Genomic DNA, 24,471 nt, shown 5'->3' on the forward strand with positions numbered 1-24,471 from the left:
AGAGAGGAAGATGGAGAGACAAAGAGATGGATGGAGGGAGGGAGGGATGAAATCAGAGGGACTGGGGGGGGTAGAGCCTCGCAACATTAGCATGCTGAGAGTGTCAGCACTCTCCTCTTTTTCTCTCCCTCCATCCCCATCCCTCCCTCTGTCTCTTTCTCCTCACTGGTCACTGCAATTATACCATCAAAACACTCCAGCCTGAGAGCATAATAGCTTCCCCCTATGTGTGTGTGTGTGTGTGTGTGTGTGTGTGTATGAGAGAGTGAATGTGTGCATGTGTGCCTGTTATCATGAGAGATCAAAAGAAAGAGATGTGTGTGTGTGTGTGTGTGTATTTGTGCATAATTTAGTGGCATACATGGTGCATTACATGTGCATGTATGACACGAAGGGCAGCTGTTGGTGTGTGAGTGTGTATGCCAAAACTGGATTTGCAGCATGTGTGGGTGCACATGAGTGTGTGTGTAAGTATCCTTTGAGTCCTACCGGCTAGAAAAACTGCTTCTCCAACCTCTGACCAAACACACTCTTAAACACACGCTAAGAGACCCACTTTACGCGCGCGTGTGTGTGTGTGTGTGTAAATAGAAACTCACTAGACACACACACTCTCACACTAATGGATGCACACAGGCATATAGTCATGGCTTTGAGACACAAACCGTTATGACCTACATGCCCAGTGGGTCATCATTAAGCCAAACAGCACACTCTGACACCTTCGGCTCTCCGCACACACACACACACACACACACACACACACACACTCTCACTGTTTTTGTTTTTGTTCCCTCAACTTCCTCTATCCCTCTCCCCTTCCGCCCTCTGTCTCTTCCTTTTTTCTCTCATTCTCCAACACACACACGCACACACACACAATACCCCCCTCTATGAGCTTGTTATCCCTCTCTGTCCGTTCGTTTCTCTCTGTCACCTTGCCCTGAGCTATTTGAGTACACTTCTGTCTCTCTCTCGCACTCCCATCTCTCTCTCACACACAACACACTCATTCCCTCTCTGTCAGTCTGTCTCACCCTCATGCTTTGTTCCAACCTGTCTCTCTCTTTCTGTTTCTGTCAGTCTTAACATACGCTATCCGTCTCTCAGCGTCTGTCTCACTTTAACTCTTGGCCTGATCGTTAGGTGAGCAGTGTCACCCAAAGCATAAATGAACACCTGCAGTGTGCGGTTTGAAAATTAAAGGGGCAATCCACCACTTTTACACATGAAGTTCAGTTGGGAGTACTACGCGTTTCTGGAGGGAGCTTTCCAAAGTCTGAAAAATTATCCCAGATGATGTCATAGTGATGTCATCAGGGTTATTTCGTCCGGGGCTTGAGACATAATTTTTTAGAAAATCTGTATTGGCGGTGTGGGGTTTGAATTACAGTAAGAGGACATTTAGAGTGGCACAAGAAGGGTGTAATGAAATAAGCTATTGAGTTGTATTATGGGAAATGTAGGATGCATAGTTTTTGGAGCTTGACCCATATAGAGGCTTAAAGCCAGGCTACATCTTCGATTTTGGCTCTTCTTTTTAAAATCTGTCCCCATCTCATGGAAGTGAATGACTGAACTATTCTAAACTGACTTTGTTTTACAATTCGATTCATGTGTGTTTCGTTAATCTTGCCTGTCAGTTTGGAGAACAGATCAAAAGAGGGGTAATGTAATGTAATGTAATTCAGGATGGATCACATTACACATTACATTTGACCCATTGTTAATATAAAAATATTGATCAATGCAGCTCTAATTGGGTCTTTATACATCACATACTCCCTCACTTTAAAGTATGGTTCTTACTCTGTTAATTTCCTCATTATTATGGCTGTCTCTCCCTTCCTCTCCCTCTTTCTGCCTTTTCTATCCTCTCTTTCCCCCTCCCCCTCATCCCCTCTTTCTCTCCCCATCACTCTCTCCCTGTAAGTAAATCAATGAACATACACTTTATGCCATCTATTGATCCTTTCATATCTATCTGTCCTCACACCCTCCTGTTCTTGCCCTCTCTATTTCTCTCAGCTTTTCACTCTACTCTTTCCCCCTTTTTTCTCACCCCTCTCTGTCTCCCCTTTGATTTTATAATCTCCCTCTCTCTCTCTCTCTCTCTCTCTCTCTCTCTCTCTCTCTCTCTCTCTGTCAGTCCCTTTCTCTTTATATCTCTCGCTCTGGGACGTCCTATTTATATGGCTGGCACCTTCATGCTTGTACTGAAGTGTGTGTATGAGTGTGTGTGTGTGTGTATGTGTGTATGTGTATGTGTATGTGTGTGTGTGTGTGTGTGTGTGTGTGTGTGAGTGAGAGAGAGTGTTTGATGTTGGCCTAAGTGGTTAACATAATATGAGCCCTCAGAGAGATGGCGTTCCCGCACTCACACACACACACACACACACACACTCACGCACAATTTCAGGCTTTTTGGTAGGCTTTTCTGTGAACAATTTGTGCTTTTTAGTATTCTCTAGCTTGTGCAGCAGATCCATGTATTATCTATCAATTGCATTCTCCCACTCTGACACTCTGTCCAAATACACTCGCACAAACACACACCTTTGTGGCTCGACCACCTTCCCAGAATGACAAAAACCCGGTATTATCTTTTGTTATTTATTATTGCAGATGGAGCCATCATTTCATGACCTCGCTGTCTCTCGCCCTCCTCCGTCTGCATATGTTTTTATTTATTCAGACCTCTCTCACTTTCTCTCTTTCCTGCCCTCTCCTCCTCTCTGCATGTTTATGTTTATTCAGACACATCTCCCTCTTTTTTTCTCTCCCTCTGCACCCGTGTGTCCAGCTTTTGTTACCAGCCTCGTTTCCATAACAACTGCGACCTTTCAGTCAGCACCTAACCATTTTTAATCAGAAGTAGAGAAAGACAGAGATTAAATGAGACAGAAAGAGTGAGAGCGTGAATTGGGAAGGAGAGGGTTCAAAGAGAGATAACGAGGATCAGAGTAAACTGAGGAATGGAAACTGGCCCTGGCAACATTCCCAGCAACAGGTAACAAGGTGCTGCTCAAGGTCAAGCAGCTACTAAAATGTTTTCCTGGAAACCAAATACCTTCATATTGCAGTCATCAAGGGGTTTACTCCAACATTCTGATTATATTTCAATACTGTGACACCTTTAAATACACCTTTACGTATGTGTGCTTTTAGTGTCTGCAAAAGCTATGTTTACATTTAATGGCAGATCATATATGACCATCTTTGCACTTTTAAAAATATGTTCAATTTCCATCAATTTTTACATATTTACGTGTTACTTTTGGAATCAGATTAGGTCTACTGTAATTCGTACTGTAATAGATTTGACTTGCTTAATTCTGAATATGTTTATATTGGGTGACAATTTACAGGCTGACATTGTAACAAAGTGCATGAAGAAACTAATTGTCAGTTCAGTGTTGGTTCCCGTGCTTGGTTTCAATGAAAATTCCTGTGGTGAGATAAAACTGTTAATGAATGATCACCTGACTTTCACTGGTGAATATAACCTCCACAGTATGAGAGAATATGCTGCTAAAAGTCTGTCTTCCCATCGAGCCTGTGGGTGTGTCTGTGTGGCAAACAAGTAGCCATCTGCAACAAACTGTTGCTATCATGAATGATCAAAAAAGAGTAATTGCATTCATTTGAAATCAGTTAGTATTACTTTTGACTATTTAACCGGCATCTTTTATGTCTCTGTGTGTGTGTGTGTGTGTGTGTGTGTGCGCGCGCGCACGCACCTACTGGGGGTCATGCCAACATGGGAGGGACCGGACCGTCAAGTGGCCAGCTCTCGAGCCCGCCCGCCCACCTCGCGCCACTCCACATTGGGAGCTGCGCGTGAGGATGATGCCAGCCAGAGATAGATGGATTGGCGAGGGAGGGGGAAAAAACCTGCACAGTGACACAACTAGAGTAGCCTAAAGAGGAGGCGGTTGATGAGTGAGCGCAAAACTGAGAGTTACGGAACAAAGGACAAATATAGAGGAAAGGGGAACGGGAAATAGCCGGAAACCCGCTGCTGGCTTGTCCCCTTCTGCCCGCACCGATGTCCGAGGCCCGCCCGGTGTCAGCTGTCTGAAGACAGTCGACCGAAGCAGAGCGCACAGGAACGGCCAACTGTAGTGGAAAGCGTCGGGGAACGGACACCGCTGGAGCTCTTCTCTGTGACTGAGAGTGAGTTCATTTTAAAACTTCAAATACAACATAATGTTTGTCATATTATGACATTTTCCACGTTTAATAAGCTACGAGGGTCACCGTCTGCTCTGCTGGTCTCTCTCTCTGTTTATTTTTTTCTTTCATACTGCGACATTAGTCCACCGCTGCCAATTAGTCACAGGACGCACCACGGGCGCGCGCGCACACACACACACGAACTGACAGCTCTCGTGCGTCAAAATAGTCAAAGCGGATTCCTCTCGCGTGGCAGAACCGGCAGATGTTGCCACGCGGAGGCTTCAAACATAAGCTTCAAACATTATATAAATTATTCAAAGTAACGTTATTTCCACCAGCATAGATAGATAGATGATAATGTCCTAATGACATTTATTTGAAATACTGTATATTTTATATATTAGTCTATTGAAAAACCCAGAGCCTACTTCCATTACTGACAGTATACTATAACTCTGCAATTAGGGTTGATATTTATCTATCCTTGAGTAATACAATTTGTCCACAAAAATATTTTTTAAAAGTCAGCTGCTTGTGTGCAAATAGTCCTGCAAGCCCAACATTTGAGCCACAGAAGGGTAACCTGTTGGTCTATGTGATTTATTAGTAAAATATTTGCGCATGCTACCAACACACACACACCCAGATTAGAATTTTCAAATCTATTTTACTGACATACATTATTTAATACCAGAGAGTTCAGTGTGCGTTCCCTCTCTTGTCATTTTTGCCAGTGACAGCTACAGCAGTCCAAGAGAACCATTCTTAAGTCTAATCTAGTGGTTAATAGCTTTCATTTCCATTGCTCAGTGTTCATATTTTGTGCAGCTTTCCGCTGGCTTTGAAAAGCTAATCTGTCCCTGATATAAGCGCATTGGCTGGCTTGCCATCTGGGCTGTATTATAGTAGAGAGGAGAGGGCATTTGAATAATTGATATTTAGCTATTTATAGTAGGATTATTCTCTTCATGTTGCACCAGGGGACCTATGCACTGGTCCATCTATCTATCTATCTATCTATCTATCTATCTATCTAATTATGACCATTGACAATCAAGTAGCTCAACTGGACTAACATTTTAAATACAGTGTGTGTTCACAGTTTCTGCTTTTTCTACCTACTATACCTCTTTTATTCTGTCCTTACATCTGTCCATTTATCATCCATCCATCTTTCTGTTCGGTGAGTGGTAGTGTATCCATCTGAAGTGGATTAGGGGTGTTATCAAAGCTAAGTAGGACGACTGTTCACACACTCCCGCATATGCACACACACACACACACACACACATAGACACATACATACATGCTACTCTCACTCCATTTCACTCCCCAAGGACCATTGACCATTGTTAGCCCTCTCTCAAGCCTCTTTCGCTTTTGTGTGAATGTGTATGTGTGTGTGTGTGAGTGTATTTGACGGTAAACACTCTGATCAAACAGTGCTTAACAAGCTGCCTGAACTGATAACAGAGAGAGGAGAGAAAAAGAGGATGAGAGAGGAATAGAGAGGAAGGAAAAAGGGGCATCGGGAGGGAGAGGAGGTTACATACTGAAAAAAAAGCATGGGGATGTGTGTTTTTGATCTTGATTAAATAGAGAGAAGCACTGTTATTCTTTGTTTTACAAGCATTTCAAGGTATTGTAGGGAGGCCATGCAAAATTCGGTTTAAAAATTACCTATTGTCAGTATTTTAAGTCCCAATATTTTCCAGCTGTAAAGAATATTTTCCTGTTTTGTTATTTTGCTCCATTCCAACATCCACATCCAAACACAGTTATCTCCCTCCATATTGTCACATATATTTTTTATGGTGTTTGTGCTTTCTTAGACAGCACACAGTTGAGAGAAACAGGAAAGATCATATGAACAGAGGTGGGTGATGTGTGACAAAGATCATGAGCCAGATGTTAACCTACTGCACCACCAGCACGTAGTTTGCTCCCCGGTCTGTTGACCTGCATTTGACATGCTCTTTCTTTCTGTCTTCCATCGGGCTTTGGTCAGTTCTGCAGTGTGCTGTTTCCTCCTATGACACGTTAGAAAGCCATGGAGGAGAATATCAACCTTTTGAATAACTGTTAGGACCATTTGGGAATTCCTCTTCTCTGTGCTTAGTGAAACCTACTCTCTTCAACACTGTCACAATGTATGCTTATCTTTTGCAGCTCTATGCAAGGACATTGCAGCTCATTCGTGTTACTATTAAAGTGGAAGCGGCTGTGTCCTGTGATAGGCCGGTGACCTGTTTTGCTGTCCAGGTAAGCGGAAGTCATGTGCCAGCCACATCATGATGTGCACCTTTTCATTTGAACATGGTGTAGTCACAAATGCCATACAGAAGTATTATTTGCTGTTATTTGTAAGTGATGGATAACATTGCCCTTAAGTGCATTTAGGGGTTGAAACCAACTTCAGTTCATTCAATTAGAAAAGAGACATATTTTCTCACTCAACTGTTCAGTGGTAGATTTCGGCCTTTACTCTAATCCAGTGGAGGTGAATGAATTTTCATTTTTGGATTGAAAATAACATTGAAAAAATTCAAAAACAAAACAAAAACAGGTTTGCTGTCAGAACACACTATTGACAGTTTCCATAGGGACTATTTTTCTGTGTAGAGTGAAGCTCCAGAAAACAATGTTCACAGCAAGGTCTATGGATTATCCAGAGGAAGAGGGACAATGTTTTTTGGAACGACACGTTGCCATTGATTTTTTTAAATGTATGGCCAACCTGCATGGCTGGATTGAACTATAGGTATAAATGAGATACCTATGTTTTGTAATTTGGGTAAATTTCCCTATAAGTGTACTTAAATGTAGGACCCTTGAACCAAGCTAAATCAATGTGGTCTCCGGTCTCTCTCTGGTCCACGTGCTTCTTATGCAAAACAACAAAAACATCAGCAACAACAGTAATTCTGTATTTCTCTGTCTCTTTCTCCAGTGATGGATTCACCCCCAGATCTTTTCGATGACTCTGCTCCCCAGATACATGCATTTGCTCCCACTCACAGCTCCACAGATCTCCCTGGAGTTCATCCACAGCCCAGTGCAGGTCGCCCTCCTCCTGCCTTTCGACCCCCTGGCTTCCCCCTCATTCACCACCTCCTCCAGCCAGGTGGAGCCCCCAGGAGGATTGGAGGACAGGTCAACACAAACCTAAGCACACACCGACACCAGGAAGACAGACATTTGGAGGAAGACAGAGGAGAAAGGGATGGACAGGTGGAGCAAGGGATGGAAGGAGGAGAAGAAGGAGTGTTGGAGAGAGAGGACAGCTTGTTGGGGGTTAAGAAGAGGCAAAGTGATGCCGCCCTCGCGGCAGAGTGGAGCCAAGACGTCTTGAAAGTGAAGAGGATGAAGCTGGAGAGCCGACCAAGAGATGGAGAGGTGGAGGACGGAGGCAGGAGGCGTGAGGGAGGGAGGGAGGGGAAGAAAAGAGAAAGGGAGGAGCTGAAGGAACAGCTGGAGGAGGCAAGAGAGAGGCTGCAGGCCCTGCAGGAGAAAGTATGGAGGGCTTTTGGGGAAAAGCACATGGCAGAGGAGGAGAAGAAAAGGAGGCGCAGAAACAGAGGAGGAGGAGATGGAGGAGAAGGAGATGTGGGGATGATGGAGGAGGAGATTACAGAAGGGTTGTATGATGAAGAGGACATTGATGGTGGAGAGATGGAAAAGGAAACTTTCTCCCTTCTTTCCGTTTCCCCCTTTGACAACTTCCACAAACGGAGAGAAGAGAGGCAAAAAGACAGAGAAGGGAGGACAGAGAGAGGAAGGGGAGGAGGGTTGCACTTGGAGGGCGTGATGGAGGGGGCGGGATTGTGGTTGGACTGTGGAGGGCTGGTGAGAGGGGACTGGCATGGGGGGATAGAAGACGAGGGCGAGGAGGGAGGGCAGAAGTTTGCTCAGGCGCTGAAGCTGGAGTTGGGCAGCGCTGTGGCACGAGTCATCGATCGAGTCCTCCGCCTTTACACCGAGATGACAGATTTTGCTCCTTCCTCTCCTCCTGCTGCCATCTCTTTCCTCCCGCCTGATGCAGGAAGCGACGGAGGGAGGGAGCGGGGAGTGTGGATGGGACTGTTGACGAGAGGAAGAGGGGAGGAAAAAGCAAGAAGCAAGGAGGAGAAGACGGGGGCACAGGATGGAGAAAGAGAGAAGCAGCTCCCAAAAATGAGCAACGGGAGCACCCTGCCTCCAGGACCGCCTCACCGTGCTGAACCATCAGATCTGACAATGCCATTGGCTGTTCAAAGGTCACCTGACATACGAAAAGCCCACACACTCCTCGGCCCTCCTCTCTCTACTCACCTGAATCCCTCACATTCTAACGTCTCGCTTCATCACCCATCTCTGTCTCGCCCTCCTCCTCTTTCTCATCCCTCCCTCTTGCCTCCAGCCTCACAACCCAAGGACCCCTCATCCTCCTTCCACCCATCCTCCTCCTCCTCTTCTTCATCCTCATCTTCCTTCCCCGCGCCTCCCCCTCCCCCTCCTCCTCCCCCTCCTCTCCCTCTCCCCCTCCTCCACTACTCCATGCAGCAGCTCTTCTCTCGCTCTCTTCACCACCCTCAGCTGCCCCACCTCCCCCCGTCCCGCAAGGACTATTTGAACTCCGACCCTTTCTTGGAGTTCTCGTCTCACCCCTCATCTCACCCCTCTTTCCCGCCACTCCCCTTGCTTGCTCACCTGGACCCCTCCCTTGCACGCCACGCCCACGGAGGCAGGGAGAGGGAGAGAGGGATGAGGGGAGACGGAGGGATGAGAGGAGGGATGGACGGAGGAGAGCTCTACCTGACAGCTGGGGGAATATCCTTTTGTCAGCGAGGGGGGAGGAATGTGGGAGGGATGTGTGTTTGTTTATGAGTGTGTGTAAAAGGACACGTGTCTCCTTAACTGGCCTCATGTATACACCCAGGAGGGCTTGTCTCCATGCCATCTGAAGAAAGCCAAGCTCCTGTTCTTCTACGCACGCTATCCCAGCTCCAATACACTCAAGACCTACTTCCCTGATGTCAAGGTGTGTGTACCCCATCACAGTGTTGGATCAAGATTGATGTCCATTACTGAACAACATTGAATTCAAAGCCACTTCAATTTGGTCAATAAAGAGTTATGACAAAAATATACTTAGGGGGAATATTTATATACGATATCAAGTAACTATACCTAATGAAGTGGAGTAAAAAGTACAAGGTTTCCCTCTGAAATGTAACGGAGTAAAAGTAGCATAAAATTGAAATACACAAATAGCTCAGAGTACTGAGTAAATTCAGTTTCCATCAGTGGTGATATCTGATTTATATTAAGGGACAGTTTGGATGCTGTTCTTCATGGCACAGATTCAGAGTGTATACTACCAACAATGGTTTATCACTGTCTCTTTGTGGCACTGATCAAAAGCTGCTTGGCCCGTACGGGGATCGAACCCGCGACCTTGGCGTTATTAGCACCACGCTCTAACCAACTGAGCTAACCGGCCATATTTGCTGTTATGTAAGATGGCTTTTCAATCGGTAGTCATTATGATATTAGACTTATAGATTAGATATTATATTTGCTTGGATGGACAATCCTTCCACCAACACTGACACTCTCAATAAGCAATGGAATGATATGGAGGACGTTTTCCAGTCATTATCCATTATGAAGCACTAAAACAATGTTTCTCTTTCTTTGAGCTGCTGGCTAAAGCTCTCTTTGAAGAATGATTCATGCTAAATGAAATCATGGAATAATCTCTTGCTGTCCTCACCTGCTCACTTCCTGTCCTGCTGTTTTCCTGTCCACTGTCTAGTTTAACCGCTGTGTGACCTCCCAGATGATTAAATGGTTCAGTAACTTCAGAGAGTTCTTCTACATCCAGATGGAGCGCTTTGCACGACAGGCTGTCCGCGAGGCTCTCACCCGGTTGGTTTGAGTTGGCACTGGTTCATGTTAAACTCATTTGCTGCAAAACTTCCATTGTTTGACTGGGTTTTATAGAAGCCAGCAAGTTGGCACTGAATTTTTTACAGAGGAGCTGATTTATGCATCAGATGCTGTGCATATGTTGCCCTACATATTTTGATCATTTGTAGAAAGAAAGAATTACAAATTGCAGAATGACAAAAGTTTATTGTATCATGCTTTTATTCAACAGTGTGAGGCATCATGGTTTCCTCTCTGACAGTCATACAATTCAGTCACTCCATTCATAATTTACATCGTATCTTATATATATTTTTGTTAATATTGCCTGAAATTGTGAGTGGTTGTGAGGTAATCATGATTTATAGATCATTTTTGATAACAGTTTATTGCATTAAGTGTGAATTTACCACCACTACTACCACTACCACCTGGTACTTGCTACTATTTAAGACAATTTAAGTACCAGTGTGTATGTAATGTCTATTAATATTTCAAATTCGCCACAGTGAATGCTTTGTGCAAGCTCAGGAATGAAACAAATAGCACTTTAATTCTCAATGGACACAATACAAAGCTAGAAAAGATTCAGTTTAGATTTCACAATGATTCAATTTGAATTAGTCTGTCTGTGTAACGCAGGGAAGGTGCACCTCGTCTGGGCAGAGAGAGTCAGCTGCGAGTGGGCCGTGATACAGAGCTTTACCGAATACTCAACATGCACTACAATAAAAGTAACATCTACCAGGTGAGGAGAGCATGTCAAAATGCCACATGTCTATTTTTCCACTGCAGCTTGCTTCAAGAGACATCAAGACGTACACCTCAGAGTTACTATGTTTTCTTTCCAGTGTAGTGATTATAATTGGAGTTAAGTGAATACCGACGCCTCAAAAGCTGCTTGGCCCGTACGGGGATCGAACCCGCGACCTTGGCGTTATTAGCACCACGCTCTAACCAACTGAGCTAACCGGCCATGTTTAACCCTTTTTGTATTGCGCCATTCTTCTCAAACGGCCTTGTACAAATGGTGCCGATGTCAAAACGTAACATATCACAGTAATACATGCGTGAATTTTCATATTTCATTGACACACACGTTATTCATTTTATCGAATTGTAATTGTAATATCCTGGGATTATTTTCTCAATATTTACAAGAGAGGTTAATGTTATAAAGACCTATCTTAACTTCTTTTAAGTTACACAAACTTAAATATGTTGTTATTCAGTCAAAGCCTAAAAGAGAAGTTGTAGCCTGTACGGGAGCAATGAAGATTGATGGTTGATTCATGTACAGTTTACTGGCTGATTCGACCTCTGCCCAGGGTGAAACTCGGAGCGATGGTGGAAATAGGCCTTTTTTGCACTGCAGATATTTTGACATGTCATATGGCAGGATGAGCACAGGTGCAATTAATAACCCTAATTATGCCCACACTCCATTATCAGTTGCAGGGCCCAGGTATATTACACATGGTGTCTCACAGGCGAGGCTCACTGTGACACTTCACTTCACTTCGTTATTCGTCATACCTGTGCTTTAACTATGCTGCAGTGTGAGATGTCAAATTGAAACAGGCGCTCTAACAGGAGCAGCAAAACTAACAGGAGAATCAGGGAACTATGAATGAGGCATAGTCTGTATATTCCCAAAGAGATCCAGTCAGGCAAAAGAAGCGAGTGGGTGCGCTGTAGGTGTGTAAGGGCTTTAATAACAATAAGAGTACAGTTCTGAACAGCCATTATGACATGCCTATTGAGGTCATACAACCATACAACCACTGCTCAGCAAATCTCATTAAAAATGGAAAAAAAGCTATAAAAAAATAGAGCAGTAGTAGAACATACATACATATTAATGAGCACCTCTCAATCACACACACACAATTCTATACAATAGACTACAATGTCTTCTCTAGGCTTTGGCTGGATCTTTTTTTCTCATTATAGTAGTTGTATGAAACATTCTTATTATGACAAATGATGCTTGTTATAATAAGATAATTTTTATGTTGCGAGTAATCATTTGATTTGTGATTACAGTTCTGATTTTAATTGGTGATTGGACATATGACTGAACCCTATACAGCATTTCTAGAGCTGACAGCATGCACAATATCCAACATTCAGCTCTTGGGTTTTTGCTTTTTTTTATGTGAAATTTAGCTCATTTCCAAATGTGTCCAGACTTTTAAAGCCCTAACTCTGTAGATGATGAAGTATTTTTATCCTTTGACATTCACATTTCTGTCTGCAGGTCCCAGAGCGGTTTATCGAGATATCGGAAGTGGCTCTGAGGGAGTTTTACTCAGCCATTTGGACTGGGAGAGACAGCGACCCCTGCTGGAAGAAAGGGATATACAAAATAATCTGTAAACTTGACAGTCCTGTGCCAGATGCCTTCAGACTGCCTGGTTGTCCCGTCGGCTGATGATCAAACTGCTTTCGTCTGGTACATGTATACAAATGCACAAATTGCATGCATAAAAACACAAACTTACTGAAAGTAGGGAATTTTATTAAAGCATTCACAAACTGTACAACTCCACACTGTGAGGACTGGTAAGAGGGAATACGTTCAATTCAACAATTCATTTCATTCATAATTCATGCATTTTGAAATAATTTAAGATAATAAAAGGATTTTGCTTGACATAGTGTGCAGGCAAAGACACATACGTGCTCAAATGGACAGAGACACACTGGGTCAATAGTAGACTGACACACTCAGTGCTGTGATAAGAGTCTTGTGACGGCACTTATCGAGTAACGCGACCATACCACTGAATTAAAATGGATGGAACAGGAATTCCCTTTCCAAACATTCAGTCAGTTGACTCGTGAAATCACAGTGCTGCTGCACAGGTTTGATAAAACTGTCATGAGAATAAGAGTTGCTGCAGCCACAGAGCTGGAATGGACTGAAATATGCATAGTTGTGTATGGTCTGTTACCATGAGATGGCTACTGTTTCAGATATGTTATTAACATTTGTGAGCTACATGCTACACATTCATTCATTCATTCATGTGAAAATATAATACACATATAAGCCCCTTGTAAATTATTGCAATACACAAAAAGAGCCATTTTATGCATCCCCTTGGTAATCAAATGTACTGCTGACAACTGTTTACCAAGCGTGGGCACTGCACAAATACATGTTTCAAATACTTTCAGACAAAGAGGCTGCAACCCGAGTACATCCCGATAGCAGTGCTCCTAAAATTCCAGCTTCCTGATAAACATTTTTAAAAAAAGGAAAAAGCAGTAATATTGCTGTGTAATCATTAGCAATCTTGCGCAAACAGCACCCAACTATCACACCCAAACATTTCAGCGCTGCTCTCCCTCGGGGGTGTTCACAGTTTTACATTAGAGATGTGTCAAAACATCAGATATGATTGTTGTTTGCTAGAAATTAACTGTTACCTTGTGCGTGGGCTTCTCTGGAGAGTCAGAAGTACATTTTTTGTTCAGTGTGACCCACCGCTTTTCCATTTTAGATATTTTTCCAGGGCTGTGAGGATGCTTTCCTCTTTTTTTTTGCTCCAACAACAGAAGGCTGTTGTGTTTGCTTAATCTGAGGTTGTTTTTTGCGTGACATCAGGCTTGAAAATATTTAAAGAAAACATGAGGACCAGATAAAAAAAAAAAATGCCCTTCATTTAGAGAACTATCAGAACGGTGGTTTCAGACAGTGGATTTCTTTTGCTTGTACATCCATCTCTTTGTTCAATATTAAATTATTATAGAGCTTTTGTACATGATGGCACAATGTAATCAAAATGTAATTAAAATTCTGCCAAAAGGGACAATATATTGAATTTAAAATAGTAAAATGAATGTTTTGTTGTTTCCTTGATGTATTCTTATTGTTGAAATATTTACTTTTGTTTTTGTATTCCTTTAAATGTGTTCTGCTGGTCTGAATAAGCCGGTTTCACAACTAGTATGTTTATTGACATTTGTTTCCCAAAGGTATTGCGGAAACCTTCACTGTTTACTGTATATCATGACTCTTTTATCTAGACCAAACGTGGGTTTCTGTTCATTAAAATGTTGGTTGACTGCTCCAGATAAAGGCCTCCTCTGGCTTAATCACAGCTCTGTGAGATTGAGCCCATATGTAAACTATTTGTGACGTGTTTTCAAGTGCATGTTTCCTATATTTGCATTACATTTTGTATCGTAATCTCTTCAGTTTCTCTCGTTGCTTTTATTGGTCTCTCTTTTATATTGTACATATTGTATTCTTTAGAGCAGTGCCTCATTCAAACTTTGGTGAATTTTGATGTTTAAACTTATCAGTGAATTAAAGTGATGCCAGGCTTGTTTTGTGTGTCTGAATTCACACACACACACACACACACACACACACACACACACACACACACAAGCTCTCTGGTGTTGGTCCTGGTAGCCAACACTAATACCATCATACTTTAAGCCTTTAATCTAACAACACGGCCGCACTAAAACACACACATATACACATTCTCACAGACACTAACACTTGGATGATGGCTTTGTAAGAGGCTCAGACCCGGACTAAGTCTAGCCACCTGAGACAGCACCACACACACACACACACACACACACACACACACACACACAGTTTCTCTGGTATGCTAGCAATGCATCCAAACCACAGGAGTCTTGGAAGAAAAGGCTCCGGTTTTTCTTACCTTTCTATTCTATCTTTTTAATGTGTGTGAAAATGGTGGTTTCGCACCTCTCTAAGAATTCCCCACAGCACAAAACATCTAAAGGACTCTACAGTGTCCTGACACAAAATTGACACACAATTTTAAACTGTGCACAGCCTATTTTTTTTATATCGCATGTCAACAAACTCTCCTGAAGCTAACAAAAAGTGAAGTTCTGAAGGGAAGCTGCATCAATGTAGTAGCTCCATTAGAAGGACATGTGCTTCCCTTTTTCCATCACATGACAAATCCATTGAAAATAAAAAATAAACCACACAAAAACACCTTTATACTATTGCTTCGGTGCCATCTACGGTTATACATATCTCATATGCAAACTTAAATGATGCAACACATCCACAGTGTGTTTGGCTATGTGTCAGGAATGAGTGCATTTCTTTCAGAAGTGAATTTAACAGACTTGAAAATTGTGTTACATATATCAAAATAGCATGGTCATATGACATAAGTCACAAGGTTTGATTAAGCATTCTGGGAATTAAGTGCCACTCTCAGCAATCAAACACACACACTCACACACTGGCCAGCACTAATACCAGGATGACATGCCTTTAAACCTTCAAGTAGCTCAACCTTTGACTAAGTCTAGCCACCTGATCTGAGTCTACTGAATGGGAGGCAACACACAAGCTACATGTGTTGTTCTATTTAGGAAATGTGAATTTCGCACAACACTGCCACACCAGAAGTCAGTCAATACTTTCTAATGAGCATCAACATACTGCAGTAGTGCATCATCATGGATTATATGATTTACACTGTAACAATTAGATATATTAAAAGCTGATTCATCATCCCCTCTTGCTGCTTCCCACAGCTTTTAGTTTATCTTTCTGGGTCATCAGACGAAACCAGCTCCTGACCCGAAGAAAATTGGTCTGTATGACAACCAGTGTTGAAGCCATCAGTGTGACAAATAAACGATTTTTACGCATTCATAGGCGGATGTGCATGTCCGGCGGAGCTCAGGAGAAGCAGTGGTTTATTGAAAGTGAAAACAGGAGGGAATCGCAAATGCAGGATTGTCGCCTCGGGCAACTGTGCTGTGAGTGAGGACTGAGAGAAGCCGACCAAAAACAGCCAAAATAACGCCGGAAATTAAACGGGTTTGTCTTCAAAATTTAAGCGTGGCATTTGTTGCGTTGCATAAAGAAGAGGCAGGTGAGTTGTGTGGGGGATCATAATGGTTTCATCTGGCTTCATTGGCAGAGTTTTACGTTTTAGCAGCATATGGCAAGCTTTACGTCTTGAGTTTTAGTTTTTCCTTTCTTGGATCAGACTATTATTTTCTGTCTTACTATAAACATTTCATCCAAGATTTTAATTGATTTATCCAGTTGTACTTGAGACTGGTCTGCCCTGTTTCTACTACGCATTCTTCAATAAATGCTCATTATTCACCTTGCAACAAGTGAATTAATGTAGCGTCTGTGCGCGTTACCTGGGATTTTACTTTGAAACACCTTACCGGAAGCTTTGCATATTATTGTGGCTCTCTTTCCAGAGAAGAACCGGGCCGCTGGACGATGGCGTTGACGGGGCTGCTGCTAGTGGAGTTGGGTCTGTACACCAGCTGTTTCATCTGTGGGATTATCACCGCCGCTTCCATCACCATAGTCCAGGTGACTTTACTCAGAATTTAATAAACTAGCCTAATTCATATGCTTCTTAAATCTCCATCCTCTTCCGGGTAGACTCACTTTTTCTCGGTGCGCGTCTGTGCTGCAAAGTTTCAAATTCACAAAAGAGACACTCGAGACTAAACATCACTGAAGAAGTTGCATTTGTGGCACTTATTTGTGCTTAATTTTATATAATCATCTTTTTAATTGATATGCGTAGTCTGTTTTAAAATGACCATTGTGGTAAACTAATTTATTTTGGTCAAAACTCATTTTTACGGCTTTTTGTTAAGGTTTCTCAGGTCAAAAAGAATTGGTTTATACAGCAGCATATTTTCCTACATGTGACGTATCAGTAATTGTCAAAAGCAGAGCGCGAGCAGCTAAAAAAAAGACACGCGCTCACTTTCTTCTGGTTTCCTGCTGGCTGTGAGTGTTGTTGCAAGTCTCTGACACACGTCTTTGCATTTACCTGTGTTATTAGGCTAATACATCTCAGTGTATTGTATCATACTGTAATGGGACTGCGTTGTCCTTATCAAACACACTGTAGACGCTAATTATTGGAACACCGTTATCATCACTAAGAGCCGTTCCTTTCCACTTCATTTAATTAGCTGCACTCGTCTCACGCTATTAGCTAAAGACGCAGTGAGAAATAACATTTGTTTTGAGGCTTAACTACTTTCTCTCTTCTTAGCTGACCAGGAAACGTGTGAGCGTGTGAAAATGCGCGCGTGGGAGAATGTGGATGTGTGTGCGCGCGAGTAATAACAGAGTCATGTGTCCAGATACTGTTCTCATCATGTGACCAGATGTTCCTCGTGCCCAATTATTCCCTCCGCTTCTTTATAGAAGTCAGATGCTGCAGTGTGTGTGTGTGTGTGTGTGTTTCTGACTTAATCTACTTTTGGGGACACATTTCAGACTGAAGACAAGTTAATTGGGGACAGCTTGTCCAATTGGGGGCAGAAGCCTGGTCCCCAATTGTGAAAAGGCTGATTTTTGGGTCAGTGGTTCAGAATCAGAATCAGAAACTGTTTATTGCTTATTGTTAAGGTTAGGGTTAGGGTAAGATTAGGAGCGTTATGGTTGGGGTTAGGCAAGTAGTGGTTATGGTTACGCTAAGTAAATGAATGTAAGTCTATGTAATGTCCCCAAACGTTTCTGTTGCAGTGTAACAATGTAACAAAAAGGAAGTCATTGATGTAACATAACTGAGACAATTAAATGAAACCAAATGACAAAGAAGAGACAAGTGAAATTACAAAATAAAATTTGCCTCTCTTTCCTCTCAGGGTAATTTCGGAGGTCGGTGTATTCTATATGGACTTGTCAACTATAATACAACAGCGAGCCTCATCGGAGTGCAGTCACCCAGCTCCTCCTCGCTGTGCTATTTTGTGTCGGCCATATCCGTCATGGTGGCAGTGGTGTGTTTCTCACTGTCTCTGTACTGGCTCTACTCTTTCTGCATTGACGGGGAAATCAGAAGGTAACAGGTTTTTGTGTGTCATCATAGACCACTGGCTTTCAGTGCCATGTTAGATCATGTTCATGCTCCTTAGCCTTTTTGTTCATGTTTGCTGCTTGCTCTGTTGGGATCCTTGAAGTCATTTTATTGTCCATTGTCTGTTAACAGAGTTTGACTACAACTGGCAGCAACTGCAGCTTAAAGCTTCCAAACCCAAATCACACTGCACTGTGTTTACATACTGAATGACAAAGATTTGAACACAATGCACTGCTAACGCAGGCCTGGTCTTACTTTATAACTTTGTAGTCATCTTATTCTGTAACTTTACTATTAGTCAGCATTGTGAAAGCAAATTTTACACAGCTTTTAGACACCTTGAATTTAATTATTAAGCTAGAACTTAACAGATATCAATGTTTGAAGGCTGACGTATGCAAAACTTTATTGATCACACACAGGAAAATGATAAAAGTTGATACCAGTACCAATATCCCATGCAGTATTTTCCCGCCCATTTTAGCCGTCACAGGCAGGCATGTGTGAAATAATTGTATTAGAAATGCACAATTCTAGCAATACCACTGCTGGCCAAACTATCAACAATAAAAAGTAGTAATATTGCTTGTTAAAACTTATATTGGCCAATACATTGTCCATCTCTACTCCAGAATTGTATGCTTAGCATGACGCAATAAAACAGCATCAAGGGATCCTCAACCCAGACTCATAAAGTTCCTAACAGGAGGGTTTCATTAGGTTTTATTGCAAGTTTTACACACTTCCCCAAACCTGGGTTAACAGTACGGGCTGCAGAAGTAGTGAGGAGGCAACAAAAAAAATACATGGAGTAGAAATCAAAAAGAGGACATTGGTCATGCCATGGTAACAAAGTCATATGATACATACAGTAGTTTGGCATCATTTCCTCATTTGTTCAGTGGTTGTATTCAATTTCTCTTTTCCATCGCTTCCCAAAAGCGTACAGCCGTTCTCACGCCCCGTCTGTTTGTTCTGTCCGCCACAGGGAGCGCATATGGATGAACGTGACCGTGGCTTTATGCGGCGCCTTCCTGTTCTTCCTGCTCATCACGGGGTGCACGTTGAAGATCGGCCGCGACTCGCTCTGCAACTCCATCATAAAAAACGTTCCCAACATTACCAGGTGGCACACACACACACACACACACACACACACACACACACACACACACACTCATCCACACAATGCGGCCACAGACTCAGGCATACACAGACGTCTCCACACAAAACCAAAACCCCTCACAAACAAGTCAGGAATGAAACTAAAAACAACATTTGAAACGCAGTGAGCTCTACTTCATGTTTGCTTGCTGTCTAATCTCCAGAAAGCTCCGCTTTCTATTCCCATGGCATATGAAAGCAGATACATGTCATTCATTTGTGTGCCTGTAATCATGTTGCACCGGTCCCATGACTGGCTTCCTTTTAAGATGTCTCTTTCTTCTTCAGCGCTGTGTACGCTGAAAAAAACTTCCATCATGTTTAACCACCATGTTTAATGTTTCATGATGATTTTGAAGGAATTTTGGCAGCTAAAATATCTCCTGTTAGCTACTGTTAACACCTACTTGACACTAGGACACAAAAGATGGGTTGAAAGTGTAAATCTGTTTTCTGTCAGCTTTCTAAAGTGCAGTCTGTTTCTGTCTCTCAAGATGTGAAGAGGCCCAGACAAGAAAATGGGTCAGTCCACTCAAAGCAGGACGGTTCTACAACAATCTGCAAAAAGCCGAGGTCAGTAGGCTTCAATCAGTCTTTATTATTTTATGTCCAGAATCACATGGGTACAATCAGTCTTTATTATTTTATGTCCAGAATCACATGGGTACAATAACCAGTTCTTGCAACTCTTTGCATTAAGACAGAAAGAGCGTCCTCGTGTAGTGTCGCAAACATTCAAAAGCATGGTTAAGAGCATATATGTGGAGGGTGCGTCCACTAACATCATGTGTGTCGCGCGTTGTCTCCCTCCCAGACGGCGGTGTGGGTCAACTTCTTCTTCTGGCTCATCATCGGGGTTCTGGTGATCATTCAGAGACGTCAGGGTTCAGGTGCGAAGGTGATCGCGGGGGACTACGGCGGGCCGGCCGGAGGGCTCTTCAGTGATCCAGGGGTGACGGCTGCAGAGACGGAGCCGTTCTTCAACCGCCCTGCGAGGCCCCAGTGAGGACGGGTGTCACAGACGACGTACAAAAACACACACTTTAGCACAAACATGATGATGATGTGGGAGTAGATGTGGAAAAAGGGTGGAAATATTGAATACTAAGACATTCGTTCCGATAATGTATGACACAAATCAGTGGCACATAGATACAATAAGGGCACGACGAGGATGGGATTCGAACCCACGCGTGCAGAGCACAATGGATTAGCAGTCCATCGCCTTAACCACTCGGCCACCTCGTCAGGGTCGCAGTATTTAATAAAACACATAATGTGTCAGGGCCTTGGACTCTGTTGGGGCTCGTCTGAAACATTGGACTGTTGATCCATTTCCCATATTTACTCACATATCAAAGCCATTGTAAATGTCTGACTACTGGATCGCACAGAGATGTGTATTTGTTCATTCAGAAAGTAGTGTGTCTGTTAGATGTTGTTTACATAATCATAAGGAATGGGAGAATGTTTATTGCAGGCATTTTTTAATTTTATTTCAGTGTGCTTATATTTTGTATTTTTATTTTTAATGTGGCAAATGTTTCCTATGTAAAACACATTTTCACTCATTTTACAAATTATTAGCTACATGGTCCTCAAAAGCTTAAAGTCACATTTATTTTGAACTCTTTGAAAAGTTACTGTGCGTTTCTACTCTGTGCCCACCTGTTTTATTTCTGTAAGTTGTCTTTATTCTTTATTTATGATGAACTATTTCATTTGACATTGAGGCCAATTGTAGTTTTCTCTTCATTTTGTCTTCAAGTGTTTGTCATTTGATCGTCTCAGTATGTGAACAAAACTACTGCTTAAAGAACATGCTTTCTACAGGACAACAACAGGAATAACATAATATTACATTGTGTTATAAATAGATCTGATGTATTTTTACTTTTAGGTTTGATGTATGTGCTCCCACTCTAACTTTTACATCTATCATCCAGTCTAGGTTCACTCACAGGTGCCTGTGTTTTTGATTTTGCACATTAGGAGTTAATGTACCTATAAAGGCTGTATGCTGAGATATCAACCACTTGGTTTGTAGTGATGCTACTTGACACATGGTGTGCTACTTTTTCAACCAATAAACCAAAGAGTTGAAACACAATGACGCTGATGTGTTTATTGCAGGTGTGTTTCAGAGGGAATGGAGACATGGAAAAGGATAATATGTTGGACTGTGTCTCCCTCTGCTGGTTTTAACAAGACTCGCACCAGAGATGCATTTGAAATGTACTGTTTCAGTGTTAAATTCTAGTGTCAGTTCTCTGCCATTTAAGGATTACAAAGGTTGCATGTTGTGTGGAGTAATAATCTTATTATGGTGGCTATGCAGTGATGTAATGACTGATTGAGTCAGTAACCTCTACAGACCTGACGCCTACAAACTTAACCTCTTGATAGCCAGGTTCTCTTGCAATGTTCTGGGCTAATTTTGTAAACCTAGTGCTGTACAATTAAAAATAATGTCTTTATTCTGCATCTCATACACTTAGTGCCATCCCATCCAGGCAATAAACAGCAGTGGTTTAAGACTAGTAGTGAATTAAGAAATACTGTAGCTGCATAACCTAAAATAGAGATTCATTATTTGGCCACCAGATACAGGAGATCTCTCTTAAAAAAGTTCTGAAAAATGTATCATGAAATGGAACAAAGTACGGCGGAATGAGTTACCAACAGTTTCCTGACTGATCAAAATAGACAGAATGAGCTTACTCCTGCGATTACAACACGACTCGTTTTGTCTTTCCTTAACTGCCTAATCTCTGTGGATTACCTGACCTTGCCTTGAGCCCTGAGGTAGACGATAACGTTCACTGGAGAGAGAAAGTGAGGAGAGACGGGACTAGAAAGAACGGAGAGAAGTGAAAGAATATAGGGATCTGGCTCCGTAAGTCAACTTCCAACAGCCACTGCCACCATCTACACCTGAAGTAGAATACCTGGAGTTACTGACTGCTTTTTTTTATACACACAGGAAGACTGCAAAGGACGGCCAAGAGGAGGGGGCACTCTGGAGGACACAGAGGACTGTCTTCAACTCGAGTCTCAGAGGACGACCACAAGGCTAGAGATAAATTTGACTCTTGAGTCTATGGTAAGACATCATGTTTGGCTGTTATATTCGTAAAAAAAATGAATAGTGATGGTAGGATAGAGATGAAAGAGAAACACAGGGAAGAGCAGTGGACACTGTAGACTGAGATAAACCATGATAAGCCTCTTTAAGCTACTTCACTCTCCACAGATCAAATGTTCTGTTTTAAACCTGTTGATCTGTGCTGGACTTCTGACTGAAAGCTATTGATTCACTTTATCTGATGTTTTGGCCGGATAGCTCTGGTTCACTGCCAAAACAGACCTTAAATCTCAAATTTGAACAGAGAGAAAGTCTCTGTTTTCAAGCATCTGATGGCTTAAATGTCCTCGAGCAAATCATTGTATGTTGTCCAGCTCCTGTTGTGACCTCTGACCTCCATCCATCCCTTTATCTCCGCCCAGGACATGTCTCACGATCAGTGCGAATCGGTGGCAGTGAGCGTGGAGTCCCTCCTCAACGATGCCAAGAGGATGCAGCTGCAGTGCCGTGAGCGCAGCGATCAGCTCTCCATGGCCGCCACGCAGCTCAGGGTGGAGTCGGCCGCCCTGCGGGAGCAGTGCGAGGCCTCCCAGCTCGACATGGCCCGGATCCGCCGGCAGCTGGACGAGCTGATGGATACCAAGTCAGCCTTCGAAGCCAGGGAGAGGCAGGCGCGTAAACTCAGCAAGCACCTGTGAGGAAGAGGGGGATGGTGATGTCATGGACTGTTATGCAGGCTCCCATTGAAACCACAGGAGAAAGGAGGCGAGAAGAAGGGGTTAATCTCTAGAAACTGTGAGCGGAGGAAATAGGGGAGGGAGGAAGAGGAAAGGTTGAGGGAGGAAAGGAAGAGAGGCAGAGTAAAAAGAGGAGGGAGGGAAAAGATGCAATGTGATGGGAAAGAGCAAAGGAGTGATATGCGATTTGATCCCAGCACCAAGTTAAAATGGGTACTTGAAAGATGCTGTCAACTTGAACAGATCCCATAATGTAGTTTGGGACAGAATATTGTTTAGGATAGCAAATTAATCATGACATTTTGCTGAAAATGACATTTCTGAAGAATAAAGTAAATCAGGAGCCTGAGAAAAAACTGTTAACAACGGATAGCGAGTGGTTTGTCAGAGAAGCAGAGGGAAGAAAGCACTTCATCAATACTGACAGCTCTGTCTCGTTCCTCTTGGCTTTTGCTGCTATGTGAAACGATACACACATGAATACGCACAATCCCTCTCCTCTTTGCCACTTTTCATGTTAAATAAACACTGTCCAAATACACTGTTGTCTCTTGCTATTCTGTTCCCCCCCCACACACATTTCCCCCTGAACGCCTCACAAGGTATAAACCCCATATATACCTGCTAAAACAACAACAACAAAACAAGATAATGTCAGGAAGTCTTGCAGCCTCCTCTGGGAGAGAGACAGAAGAGGAGAGAGTAGCGACTTTCACCTGTGACCCATTAGCTGCCATAATCAAACAGGGTGCACATCCTGGGAGTTTTAATACGCCACAAAATCATTTTAAAATGTAAACAAATGTCTAGGATATTATGTGTAGTTTTTTGTGAATACTGTAGTTGTGTGTGGCATAGGGAGAGCTCCCCTTGTGTCAGTTTTCGCATACATGAGAGAAACCATACCAATGCAACCGGCGTGAGAAAAGCTTTCCACGGTCTCGGCACCCGGAAGACCTCCCACCTGCAAGCTCCCTCTAAAGAGAAAACCTCACCAGTGCAGCCAGCGCGGGAAAGTGCTTCTACAGAGCCGACTGTCTCGCAAGCAACCGGAGTCACTGTACCCAGTGTGGGCGAAGCTTCACTTTGCAGCCAGAGCTGAAATCCCACCGATGTGTTCCCACGGCAGAGCAACCGTACAGATGCGGTGAGTGTGGCAAAAGCTGCACAGGTCTCAGGGTGCATCAGAGAATTCACACAGCAGAGAAACCATACCACTGTGAACAAAGTGGGAGGTGCTTCAGCCAGTCAGGATAATGAAGATGTTCAAGAACTCCAGACTCACCGCTCTATACGCCAATATAGTCCATTTTCTTTTAGATATACTATTCCACTGAATGGTGTAAATTAATATTAGATTTTCAAGGAAATGTGGTTCATTTATATTTCTGATTAGGATTACGCTTTAAACAAACTCTAAGTCTCTTTCCGTGCACATTTTCCATGTGACTAGCTATGACATGTGACATGGCTAGTCATAGTGTGCCTGTTTAAACCTACAATAAACAGAATGCAGGTTTTTTTTTTG

At 42.8% G+C, this 24,471-nt stretch overlaps 2 protein-coding genes and 3 non-coding genes across 5 annotated transcripts; 2 read left to right on the plus strand and 3 right to left on the minus strand.

Annotated features, from left to right (window-relative positions):
* The first annotated feature begins 7,131 nt into the window (after positions 1-7,131).
* Positions 7,132-12,523, plus strand: prox3 (prospero homeobox 3). The gene is made up of 5 exons (XM_070930184.1): positions 7,132-8,987; positions 9,085-9,199; positions 9,977-10,089; positions 10,732-10,837; positions 12,350-12,523. Exons 1-5 carry the CDS (start codon positions 7,132-7,134, stop codon positions 12,521-12,523), a joined length of 2,364 nt encoding a protein of 787 aa, XP_070786285.1.
* Positions 9,588-9,661, minus strand: trnai-aau (transfer RNA isoleucine (anticodon AAU)). Its single transcript has one exon. It is a non-coding gene; the product is annotated as a tRNA-Ile (tRNA).
* trnai-aau (transfer RNA isoleucine (anticodon AAU)) lies at positions 10,992-11,065 on the minus strand. Its single transcript has one exon. It is a non-coding gene; the product is annotated as a tRNA-Ile (tRNA).
* A 3,815-nt stretch (positions 12,524-16,338) lies between the features above and the next one.
* Positions 16,339-20,654, plus strand: tmem179ba (transmembrane protein 179Ba). The gene is made up of 5 exons (XM_070929574.1): positions 16,339-16,444; positions 17,743-17,939; positions 18,946-19,083; positions 19,616-19,694; positions 19,936-20,654. Exons 1-5 carry the CDS (start codon positions 16,349-16,351, stop codon positions 20,125-20,127), a joined length of 702 nt encoding a protein of 233 aa, XP_070785675.1. The 5' UTR covers positions 16,339-16,348; the 3' UTR covers positions 20,128-20,654.
* Positions 20,288-20,369, minus strand: trnas-gcu (transfer RNA serine (anticodon GCU)). Its single transcript has one exon. It is a non-coding gene; the product is annotated as a tRNA-Ser (tRNA).
* Positions 20,655-24,471: the final 3,817 nt, after the last annotated feature.

The sequence above is a fragment of the Enoplosus armatus genome, chromosome 23, assembly GCF_043641665.1.
Source record: "Enoplosus armatus isolate fEnoArm2 chromosome 23, fEnoArm2.hap1, whole genome shotgun sequence".
In the NCBI taxonomy this organism is placed as follows: domain Eukaryota; kingdom Metazoa; phylum Chordata; class Actinopteri; order Centrarchiformes; family Enoplosidae; genus Enoplosus; species Enoplosus armatus.